The following is a 13160-nucleotide window of genomic DNA, read 5'->3' as shown; positions in this document are numbered from 1 at the left end:
ATTTTACTTTTATTTGAGTATTATTATATCCCATCCTCTGTAGATTTGAAGTGTGTGTGTGTGATTTGGATTTTTAACGTAGCTTTAACAATGTTTTAGTCATATTGCTATGATGTATGCAGTGTGGCAGTTTACAGTGATGTCTAGCACTGGGGTATCATGCCACAGACATGTGGCATGATGTCCCACCCAGTCATATTATCCTGACACCAAGCTGACCAGTCCTAACACTAACCTCTTAATGCTGAGTGCCAAGCGAGGCAGCTGTTAGTACAATTTTTGTAAGTCTTTGGTATGACTCGGCCGGGGATCGAACCCATGACTCCCGCATCCGAGAGATTTGAAGTAATCATTAGTATGAAATTCTCATTATTTTGTATCATCCTGGTCAATGGTTCATCCTTGGGGGGAGGATTTTTCTCATTTTTTATGGTGATAGCACTCTGAGTCTAACCTTGATGCTAAAATTGTTTTTCCTTTTACTAAAGTGATGAGTATTGGGTGGTTGAGTGGTTTATGGCACTTACCTTTGCATATCACTCACTCTGTTTGTGTGGGTTTGAGTCTTGGGCTTGGCCGATGTGGATATGCAAGAAAGCTTGCCAGTAGCTTCTCGTGGATCAGTGGTTCTTCTCGGGGTTTCCAGGGTTCTTCCATCACCATATTTACTAGCTGCCATGTATAGCCAAGCATGTGTTGAAAAATGGCTTTAAACCTGTAACAACAGCAACAACTTCAGCGATTTAGTCCGGTGCAGTCGTGTTAATTTGGTTTATTTATACATCTGAGTACTTACAACACCATTTTACTAAAGAAGTCTTTGTGATAACATTTCACACATCAATGGCCTGTTAAGTTTTTCATTTACTTCAGTTTCATATTATATGCCTGCCTTTTGATGGACCATGTTATGCTGTGACTCTGCATGTTTGTTTTTCTGTCAGCGTTCCTTTTCTGCATGATAACTTAGTTCTACAATATCTACCTTAGCCAAATTTTTCAAGCAAATTGTTCTTGGCAAAAGAAAGAAACCTGTTGATATTGTAGTCAGATAGAAAGGTCTAGATTACTATGACTGAAAGAAGATAAAAAGGCTTGCACACAATAATATTATCATTGACCAGGACCAAAATTCATGTCTGACTTGCTCTTAGGTAAAGAAAAATATCAGTTTTAGGTCAAAAGGTCACAGATCAAGATCACCAACTGAAAATTGGTTTTCTGCACAAAATATTCTATTCTCAAGTATGTTCCATCACCTAGTTTTGTGGATATCTTAGATTTTGGATAAGAAAGAAGCCTACTGATATTCGATTCAAAAGGTTTAAGGTCAAAGTCACTGACTTAAGAAAAATTACTTTTGCATAATAACTTCAGCTCTAAACCATGTACCTTGGTCAGAGTTTATGGAATGCTTGTACTTAATGTATTGAAGAAGCCTATTGATCTTGTGGTCAAGAGGACAATGGTCAGGGTCATTGCTCAAAATTGGGTTTGACATAATTACTTTGTTCTACAGTAAGTTTTTGAAACAAATTATTGCTTGGGTTTTCACTTAGGGTAATAAAGAAACCTGTGGATTCTGGGGTAAATTAGGTGAAGTCACCGTCATGGTAAAGCTCACAAGAAAATAACAGCTTCTGCATAGTAAGTTTACCAAAACGGTTGCCTAAGTGGTTAGAGTGTCCGCCTTGGATGTAGAAGGTCACAGGTTTGATCCCTGGCTGAGTCATACCAAAGACTTATAAAAATGCTGCTAGTAGCTGCCTTGCTGGGTGCTCAGCATTAAGAAGTTAGTGTTAGGACTGGTCGGACTGGTGTCAGGATAATGTGACTGGCTGGGATATGATGCCACATATCTGTGGCATGATGCTGCAGTGCTAGACATCACTATAAACTGCCACACTGCAGACATAGCGATATGACTCAAATTGATAAAGCGACATTAAAAATTAACATTAAAAATCCAAACACACACACAGTAAGTTTAGTTCATGACCTTAGGTCATTGACACTTGTAGGTCAATGATGTCCAGAGTCAAACATGCCATATTGATATATTAATACCTTCATGGGTGACTAATAGACATGTCAAGCATATAATGAGCATTCATGGTACTTGTGTATATTATTCATGAGTGTGTTATGCAGTGTAGTTCACAGATACATTTGGTTGAGTAAAATACCAAATCATAAAAATGTGTCAGGTTGGCCTAGATTTCATGCTGCAATGACTTAAGTTGTGTGTAGTTGTCAGTTTCTTGGGTACTATTTGCCACAGAGTCATGGAAATTAATATGTTGATGTGTCTTGGTGACCACAACACCTTTACATCGGGTAGATCACAATGCCAGCTTAATTTTATTCTTCTTTGACTTTCATTGGTTTCGTGTCCACTGTTGGTCACAGTATGTGCAACTTATTGTGAACATGCACTTGGATGAATTGAACACAATTCTTGCAAAAGTAGATCCTTTGTCCTTGTTGATCCCACCTTGCTGGAAGCCTGAAATAAAGACCACTTTGATGTCCAAGTGTCCATTTATATGTCCTCATCCTAGATTAACCTTGGATTTGGAATATAGCTTGAATTTGACATCAAGGCCAGCTTCTTTTTTTTCCTTTGTATCAGACATGATTTTTCTCTGTTTTAAAGCTTTTCTCCTGATTTGAATCAGATTTTTCTTGATATAGTCCATTTTTATATTATCTCTGATCTGGTTTTTTAAAACGGTCTATCCATTCCCATTCTGCAACAACCCTTGCAAATTATTTCATTACATATATTAGTTAGCATATGACTCGTAAATAGTATTCTGATTGGTCAAAGGTTTAAATTCATCCAATGAATCTTTGTATAATGGAAACTGATGGCAATGGAAAGAAGAATCATGCTTGCGAAACATTGAGTGCTGAGTTGTTGAGAGAGACCATGACACGAAAAGTTTAGATAAAGGTTTAAAAAAACATATGGAAATAGGAATGGCTGGAGTGAAAAGTTGATGGAAATTTAGTTGGTCAGTTTATAAGAAACCTGAATGCTAGAGGGCTTGCATTTTGTGACCTCTGCAAGAAAGATCTGAATTATGGTAATCAAAGTTGGAAGAGTTAGGAACAGCACCTACAAAAGAAGCTGTATAATGGATGAATTGAAGCTCAGAAGGCATCTGGAAAAAGTGCAGTTAATTACTATAAGAAGAAAGAGTTCTTGTATGAGAGAACAGATGTAGCCCTCTGTCAGAATATGCGTACTGCATGCTGCCAATACAAGCACCAGCTTGAAATGAAAAAGGCTCTCATTGAGAAGGAAAAGAAACAATTGCACATTGAGCCAAAACAGTCAGTGGTGACAAAAAGGAAATCTAAAGAAATCTTTGCCAAAGCCACAAAAAGAGCTCGACTGGAATATCAACACATTGTGTCCAATGAAGAAAAAGTGAATGTATTGGATTATTTGTATATAGTTGAGTACTTGGATGTTTATTTTACCAATCAGTTATGAAAAGAGAGGAGTATAATATATTTGCTGCAAAACTGAGAAATTATTGTGACATAATTACGATGGGAACACTGACATGCACATGAAACAACTTCAGCATCAGTAGTATTGGAGAACAAATTCATGTGACTGTAAATAGTGTGAAACTATTGAAGCCAAGTTGAACAATTTTGGTAAGTTTATTAGTTTTTCAAATGATTATTTTGGTTTATTTTATGATCATAAGTTGCACCAGGAGCAGTTTTTTATGATTGTAAAATGTGTTTTTAGCCGACTCTGGATCAAGACTGCTTCCCCTTGAGACCCTGTTGGGGGAGGACACCCATATCCCCTTTACAAATTTTGTAGCATTTTTTATGGAAGACCAAAATCATGTCTGTTGTATAGACTAGGAGTCTCAAACTCAAATCACCCTGAGGGCCACTAGAAGGTATTTTTGATGGCACAAGGGCCACACCACCTTTGTTGTCTCTCATAACACCATGTGGCACGAATCATTTTGCGGGCCACAGGATACGGCTTGGCAGGCCACATGTTTGAGATTCCTGGTATACACAGATAATAAATTCCATAAATACTTTGAGCAACTAACTGCATTTATAATTTAATGTACCACACAGATATTCATATGATCATTCAGAATTGACTGAAACAAACGGAAGGTCAGTTGCAGTGAATTTTTAAGATTCATGTTCTGATTTTTATCCATGTTTTTTTTCTACATTGAGTTGAAATTTATATGTTTCAAGACTTACTGGATGCAAAAAATGAAGTGCATGCTACAGAGATCCAAACCTTGGTCCACAGTTACAGCACCCATCACCATGCCTCCATGCACCAACCCCTATACCATCTTGGTTATGCAGATATGATAGTACAGAATCACTGGTATAAGCACATATACATAGTAGACATCTGCTTATCGACCCAGTAATTCTTATCTAAACATACTATTGCTCTGGATTCTTCTAACAGAAATCAGCGATTATAATGGTTATTATAGTGACATTCAAATAGCAACCAAACATAGCAGAAAGTGCTATCTCTGAATCCTGTTGGAGAATGCTTGTTAACATTAACATAGTTTTTAGATACGCATTGATAATATTATCATACAGGGACCAGTCATATTTTGGTGATACAGTGTGACCCCGCTATAGGATGCTCCGTTATAACATGAATTCAGATATAACAAGGTCGTGGTGTGGCTCCCGAAATTTCACATGTATTTTTCTCGTACACAAAAAACAATTATGACTTAAAAGTACGAAGAAAAAAAAACCATTAAAAGTTTAATATCATTTTGTTGAAGAAATCATGTATTACTAATACAAGATGATCGTGGCGTGGCTCTTGCAGTTTTGTGTGTATTTTTCTCGTACACAAAAAAGTAGTTTTTTCTTGTTAGAAGTGTGACAAATAACATGTAAAAAGTTTATTCTGGGATCGCATAGGGCTTCGCCAATGTTGCAAACTTGGATTTTTTTCTGTATTGGCGGCAAAATGTAGCATACGACACTTTTTTTTTTATTGCTGACATGTTGGCTGTTTAAACTTGTACATACAACCATTGGTTTGGAGTGGAGAAATTCAAAGGTCCCATGAAAGGATGCCGCAAACTGGATATAAAATGCACTGAATTTTATCAATTGTTACATACAGATTCTTTGTCCATATTGACAAACCATCTAAACAGTGCATTATTATATCATAATCCGCTTATCCTGACATCTAGCATGAGTGCTGTACTTTGTGAGATATCCATTTTTTTGTTGTTGACATTTCTGGTAATGGAGATCATCAAAGAAAGCTGACTACAATCTTCATTAAAAACAAAGAACTTTTCTTCAAAGGAAATCAGTACCAACTTAAATAAAAGTAATGGAATTTGATGGATTTTTGCATTTTCCTATGTGACTGGAACATGTTAACTGTACTGTGAAAGTTTTTTTTTTCACAGGGAAGTTTATGCTTACAAAGGCTACCAATGGTGGCTTAAAACGCTAACTTTTACAGACTTGGGACGTACTGAAATGTAAATGTGCTTCATCATTCGTTATGTGATTGTGCAGGGCCCCGAGTGGCTCAGTGGTTTAAAGCGCTCTCCGTTACGGATCACTGCCATCTCACCTCTGTCTGCTTGGGTTCGAGTCTCAGATTCAGCCAATGTGGGTATGTGAGAAAGCTTGCCAGTAGCTTCTCATGGTTCAGTGGTTCTTTCCGGGGTTTTCCCAGGTTCTTCCTCCATCAATAATACTGGCTGCCATGTATAGCCTATTGTGTGCTGAAAAATGGCGTTAAACCTATGACAACAACAACAACAACGTGATTGTGCCATGTTTTTCCACTGAATTCAGACCAGTATGACCTGTGACAAAGTTACTGAATATTTTAAATCTCTGTGTGTGTGCATATTTTCACTGGAATTGTTTGTATTGTGGATTCACTGTATATGATGAGATTTGCAGGCGAGTACAAAGTGTTGATACTCTATTCATGCTATACATTAGACATGTATATTTAAACAGTATTCACGTATATATATACCAATTTGTGGTTCTCTAAATAATGTTAACTATTATATATGCCTTCTCTGTTGTCACTACAGGTGTATTTGTCATTTAATATGCATTGATTTAAGATGATAACTGTGGCGATGAAGCACATATTTTACCACCTGCATTTATTACATACCCCCATGCAATTTTTTTGGGGTACATGCATCATTTTCTTCAGCTAACTGTCCTGGCTGCTTATGACACGGTGCAGACCTGAGTTCAGTGTCTGTAACACACACACACATATATATATATATATATATATATATATATATATATATATATATTTATATTTATGTGTTAGTCTTTAATCTTTAGTGCTTCATTCAAGAATTATGTAAATTGAACTTCACAAAAATTAAAGTTGTTAAAAAGTTTCTTTCACCAAGTGTCAACATTTCACAAAATAATGGTGAAGGTTCCAAAAAAGTAAATTTTCAGATGTGTAACAACCTTGGTATCTCTGCATATAAAGTACTTGATCATCTTGCATTTTTAAGTGGTTTAGGCTCACTTAGCCTAACCTTGTCAATCTGACCGGAATATATCATGAGTTTAATTTTGTTATTTACAGAACGGCACGATTTATTGTGTATCGTTCAAATTGAAAAGCATTTATTTGACACTGGTTTACTTAACGTTCATGAGCCATGTTTTGCTTGGGAATAATGGGATGAATGTTTAAGTTCAGTGAAACTGGCGTCATGGCTATTGCATTCACTACAAATATTCATTCCATATTCTCTATTGTTTGTATATAGGCTTGAAATGTTGGGTATTTGCACAGAAATTCATGCATGTACAGAGAGAAAGAAAAGTGAAAAGCATGACATAATGGTATGATTCTGCATTGTGAACAATTTCTGTTTTCAACTTTTTCCACCAAAACCAGTTCAATAACAAATTTCAACAAGACATGGCAGACAGAATCCTAACCTGAAGACCAGTTTCACGGATTATAAATATCTACCATAAAATATGGCTGCTGTGACTAAAAATAGAAAACCTTCAAATAACTTCTTATTTAAAAAAACTTATAAAACTGTTTGCTGGATTCAATTGTAGGAGAAAAACAAAATATGTTCTCTTTTGGCATAGCAAATTTTATGCTGATATCGCAAAAATGTAGTTTTTGGATGCATTTATAGCTTTCCAGGTATAATTTCAAAACATGAAACGACACTAGATAAGTTCAAGCCTGTTATTGCATACAGGTCACCCATATATATGCTTTTCTTTAAAATTGAAAAAACCCAACAATAAAACCATTTCTGTTAATTATTTTCTTCCAGTCAGTGACCTTCATTCTCTTAAACAGGGTAACTATGCAATATTCCAGTACATGCAGATAAGTTGGTTCCATGACTTACTGAATAATTACTAGTATGCAGACATTTGTATCAGTAAATTCTTATAATATTTGTATCGACATATTCATTTTCACTATATTATTTCTTTATTTAGTTTAATACCGGCATCAGGGTCAAAGGTCAACTTTACTTGGACCATTGGTAAAGGAAAGCTGGATCATGGTAGAGGAATATGGTGTCCCCATATTTTTCAATGCATTTATGTTATGCTCTTAGTTGGTCAGGTTGAATTCAGGCCCTGTGGTTGGACATAGTGTTCTTAGGTCAGGTTGAATCCAGACCCTGTGGTTGGACATAGTGTTGCTGAGACCCATAGTAGTTCACTTGGTAAAGTGTTGAACTTGTAATACAAAGGTTCATAGGTTTGATTCAGCTGCCTTGGTCCTTAGGAAGGGCACTTGGTTTTCCTAGTATGATATGGCCAATAATTGTTGCAGTGCAAATGAAAACTTACCAACTAACCAGCATTCGTGTTTCATCAACATTGTGTGTGTGTGTGTGTGTGTGTGTGTGTGTGTGCGTGCGTGCGTGTTATTTTAGTAAAGGTTAGTAAAGGTAAGGTCAAGCTTTCATTACACATTTTTCCCTCGTTAGATTATTTCCTTAGGAATGACTTTGTACTAAATAAGACTTTTTGATAGAGTGAGGAATAATTCTGTTACATTTCAGCTTTGCCAAGAGTTTTGAATTAAAGGAAAGTGAAGAGTGAGTGTTATCATGCTTCCACTTTCACTGCATGTATAACCTGTATTCAGACTACCAGTGTTGCATCTTGTGTTGCCCTAAAGGACAAAGATGGATAAGGGCTGATAGGTCCCCAAAATTAGTAATAATTAAAGTGTTTGCAAAAGTATTTGCTATGATTGTACTGTTATCACCACACACACACACACACACACACACACTGTAATCAAATACTGTGAATCAACAAGAAAAAAAGGCAGCTGATTATGTTACTTTTATCTGAGTGGTCCACAAAGAAAAGAAATGATGGTAAGAAATAAAAGTTCTTTGGTGGTTTTTCATTAACTTAATAATTTAAGTTTCCTAAATTATTTTAATTATTTAGCATAATGTTTTACCCATCTATGAAAGCCCTACTGGATAGACTTGAACCAGAAGACAGACAAATAAAATATATTGCAAAAGATTTATTAAAGAAAGGGATTATATTGTATATTGTGAATTTTTGTCTGTTTCATATGCAATTACATGTATAAAATCAATTTTTTTTATAAAAAAGGACAGGCACACATTCTTATGTGTGCATATGTGTGTGTGTGTGTTTTAAGGTAAAAACATGTCCTCACTTTATCACAGGTAAATAGCAGTCACAGTTTGAAGCCACCTTCAAGCTTTCCTCTGTTTTGGCATATAAATAACTTATTTTTCCTTTTATTGATTCTATCTTTCTTTCTTAATTTTCCCCCCAAATAATTGGAAATATTGCATCCAAAAGGTTTTAATCAGGAGCTTACAAATACATCACTGAAAGCATTTTATGTTAAAACTGTGCAATTAATTTCAGGTTGATGCTTACATGAATAATTTTGTCCTCCACTTATAATCTACCCCATTTCATATTGATGATTCAACTTTTTCCTGAAGTTGAATATAGATCTTATTTTACTCTTATCAATTATGTGTGTGTATATGGGAGATAAGTAAGACAAGATACACTGAGAAAAGATTTTGTAGTGTCAGCCCTTTTGGAACTAATATTTAACATCATTGCTGGTGTTCATTTGCAGGATTTTGAATGCTGTATTCATATTGTTTTATATTCTAACTTAATTTATACATGTGCGTTGCATATGAATCTGTGAGGGTATGCAAGTAAACTGAAAAAATGTCAGAACCTGGTGACAGGATCAACCATAGCTGCTTAGTTTTTCAAATCAAATTATAAGTGAATAATATTGATTGTCAGCCTCAGCTCTGGTACCAAATTCACTTAATCCCTAAGTGAACTGCCTTTTTAAAATGAGTCATGATATCTTCAGACTCTGTCTGTGTGTGTGTGTGTGTGTGTGTGTGTGTGTGCAAGAGTTTATAAATATTTTTTATGTTTGGACTCCATATTGATGCCAAAGAAAAACAATTTTTGAAATATTTGTCACCTGAAAGTTTGTTGAACGATGGTCGAAACAGTTTGCTTTATCCCCAAGTTTGGTTCCAGTAAGACATATTTGGGACACAGGAAAGACACTTTCGACATGTGATAGCCACCCACAGATTCAAATTTAGAATTTCGTATCATTTTCATATTAACTCTTTGAATAGTCAGAGTACCCTTGAATATATTTTTTTTTAAAAACTGCCATGAATATTTAAATGAAACAGCGCTGAGTGAACTGACCCTTTATAAAGAGTCCTGATGATTCCAGATTTTGCGTGTATGTGTTTGTGTGTTTTTATACGTGAACTCATTATTGATGCACATGGAAAGATCTTTGAAATTTTTCAGATTTGAAAGTTTGTTGATTTCCCTGTTTAATTATTTTGTCTAATATAAATGCAGTGTAGTTCTATTTAACATGCATAAAGAAGACATTTAATTTAAATTAAATGTGTAAGTTTTAAAGTCAGGATCATATGACAAAGTTTTATTTGAAGTACAGTGGTGTAGCAAAATAATCTACATGCAGCAAAGAAAAGCCACTATGGTGTATCTTCCTCAATTTTCAAGTATTTTAATTTAAATTTACAAAATTACAGAAATGTACAAATATGGCACGAATTTCTATTAAACCTCCCCCCCCCTCCCATTTAATGCCATTTTATGATTACATAGAGCAGTTAACATACAGGAGCTTTAGGGATAAATACCCTGTATTATGTTTTGATTTATTTTTCCTTAGATGGGTAAGAGGAAATGTGCACAGGAACAAATCAATCAATCAATCCTCTCAGCACCATCTGGTGCTTGAGGCGACAGCAAGGGAGCACCATTTTGGTCTGTCTGCTGCTGTTATAGGGGCGGTCTGTAGGGTGAGGCCTCTGGTCTTGAGTTCTTGCTCCACGGTTCAGCGCCAGGTCTCTTTGGGTCTGCCACGGTTCCTTTTCCCCAGTGGAGTCCATCTCAGTGCCACCCTTGGTAGTGAGTCAGGGGGCATTCTGCAGACGTGGCCGAGCCATCTCCATCGACAAGTTGCAATGGTCTCAGTGATGGTGCTTGCACCTGCTCTGTGCCGGAGCTCCTCGTTTGCGATCATGCTTGGCCAGAAGATCCTCATGATCTGTCGCAGGCACTTGGTCTGGAAGACTTCGAGCTTGCGTTCTATGTTAGCAGTGGTCTTCCAACACTCTGACCTGTACAAAAGGACGCTCAGCATGTTGCTCTTGAAGATACAGATCTTCGTGTGGGCGCTGAGGTTTGTTGTCCTCCAGATGGGCTTTAGCATTGCGAAGGCCTGGTTGGCCTTGCTGATCCTTGTGGTGACTTCCCTTGTACAATCTCCATCTGAGGCGACCTTGCTGCCCAGATACGTGAATTCGTCTACTTCTTGCAGAGGCTGGTCGTTGATGGTGATTGGGTCGCCCACTCTAGTGTTCTTCCTCAAGACTTGTGTCTTCCCTATGTTGACTCGAAGACCTATGGTGCTTGCTGTCTGTACCAACTGTTGTGTCTTCTGTTGGATATCCTGGTGTCTGTTTGCCAGCAACCCGATGTCATCGGCATGATCCAGGTCATCCAGCATTGAGGTCAGTGTCCACTGTATTCCTTGCCTCCTGCCTTCTGTGGTGTGGTGCATGATCCAGTCAATGGCCAGTGAGAAGAGGATCGGCAAGAGAATGCATCCTTGCTTCACTCCAGTTTCCACCTTCAGTGGTTCAGTGAGTAGGTTGTTGTGGATGACTCTGCACTCAAAGTTCTCGTACAGGGGCCTGATGACATGGACAAGTTTCTGCGGGATGTCAGTGTCTTAGGATCTTCCACAGAGAGGCTCAGTGCAGGCTGTCGAAGGCCTTCTGAAAGTCCACAAAGACCACATAAAGTCAGGAACAAATATACTTGTATTAATCTGCCTTAGTGTTTTTTTTTTGCTTTCCATTTCCATCATTCATGAGACCATTTTGATTTAAAATACTTTATTAGTGCCTATCCACTTGTTGCCTTGACAATAAATATATTAAATTTGATATCCTCAGTCTGTTCAGGTATTGAACTGTGCCATATTTGTTGTACAAGAGCCTTGCATACAGTGTATTTGGAAGTTTTAATAAATTCTGCTCTTTCTCTCTCATATAAAACTCATAAAAATTATCAAATTGTATGATCAAGAATCAGTATCAGGAATAATTTTTAACCCCTTTCTCCTTTCTTTCCAAGATACACACAAAACAGGTTTGGCTGCTAACTTAAGAACATTTTGCATTCTTCATTGTGCACTGATACAATATACAAAACATTTGCACTGCATTTTTGTGCAGAAAATGAGTAAAAATAGATAAATTGTCCTTTATGAGGTGGGGGCCCCTGTTGGCCAAGTGGTCTGAAACATTCACCTTTGCAAATCACTGGCATCAAACCTCTGTCCGTGTGGGTTTGAGTCTTGGCATGGCCAATCTGGGTATGTAAGAAAGCTTGCTATTTGGTTCTTGTGGGGTGGTGGTTCTTCCCAGGATTTTTCTTGGGATTCATGTGCATAAAAATGGTGTTAAACCCTTAACCAGCCATCCAACTCACCAGCATGATTTTGGAATCATTCTTTTAGCAGGTCAGTATTAAACGTAAAGAGAAGCAAATGTTCTAAATGAAAATGGAAATAGGTAATTGAGGTAGTAAGCCACCCATGTTGCAAAATAAAAAGCCAAGTTTTAAAGTTATTATCACTGACTATTATTTACATTTTTTTTAAACGCAGAATTTAAAATGTACCACTTGGCATTCAGCGTTAAAATTTCATGTCAATAATCCTCAAGAAATAGATACATTAACAGAGAAAAACACCATTGGATTTTTTATGGTTGCTTTCCTTTATTAAAAGTGGTCCTAGATATGGGTTAATATATTTTTAAGAAAGAGGAAATTATTTTATTTATAGAGATTACATTAGTAAATAGTTTGTGGCTACAATCAGCTCTTGTCCTTTTTAATGTCCTTCAACAAATTCCAAAATTGTGATCTTTATAAAGGGACAGATATATAAAATGTCCCCTTGACAGCTTGTTAACTAATGTATCACTGACACAGTAAATACCCAAAACTTGTAGACTGACCTGTGCTTATGTAACAAATAACACAGAGTAACACGAGTTATGTACTTTTGACATTTCCACTTCCACCTGTATATGCTGCATAATTTGTTTTACCATATGTACTCACTTATAATTTGCAAACAAGATATACTCTGATCTCCCTTTGCATAATGCCCTGACAAATCAGGGTTTATGTGTTTTGCTGTATTGATTACTCCTAACTCACAGCTGCCAACCCTTACAATTTTACCATAGGTGTTACAGAAATTACCCGTAAAATACGGACTTAATAAAAGCACAGATTATGGAAATAAGATTGTTTGTGGAATACTGGTTTGTTCGTGTTCGATTCCCATCCAGATTTCATATCAGATTCAGTGGAATTGGTAAGGGAAGCAGACTACCTTTTCTGTAGTATGTCAGACACTTTAAATTGTGTATTTTATGATGTGAAATGTCTGCACACTGATGCGTTTTTTTTGTAAATGGCATCCAACAAGCAACGTATCGGGTCAAAATTGACAATAAACC

The 13160-nt window shown here is 36.5% G+C and overlaps 1 protein-coding gene across 8 annotated transcripts in view; it reads left to right on the top strand.

Moving 5' to 3' along the window:
- LOC149789196 (inositol 1,4,5-trisphosphate-gated calcium channel ITPR1-like) overlaps positions 1-13160 on the top strand; it is a 346253-nt gene that overhangs the window by 145430 nt on the left and 187663 nt on the right. For 5 of the 8 annotated variants that reach the window (XM_089975358.1, XM_089975355.1, XM_089975356.1 and 2 more), the window contains exon 20: positions 8097-8132. The exons of the other annotated variants lie outside the window; for them this stretch is intronic. In XM_089975358.1, the coding sequence (XP_089831484.1) occupies positions 8097-8132 (36 nt within the window). The remainder of the gene's footprint in view (positions 1-8096; positions 8133-13160) is intronic. 8 annotated transcript variants of the gene reach the window in all.

Source organism: Sinohyriopsis cumingii, chromosome 11 (genome assembly GCF_028554795.1).
Source record: "Sinohyriopsis cumingii isolate HCF-2022 chromosome 11, ASM2855479v2, whole genome shotgun sequence".
Taxonomy (NCBI): Eukaryota; Metazoa; Mollusca; class Bivalvia; order Unionida; family Unionidae; genus Sinohyriopsis; species Sinohyriopsis cumingii.
This window is presented reverse-complemented; position numbering and strand designations above follow the sequence as displayed.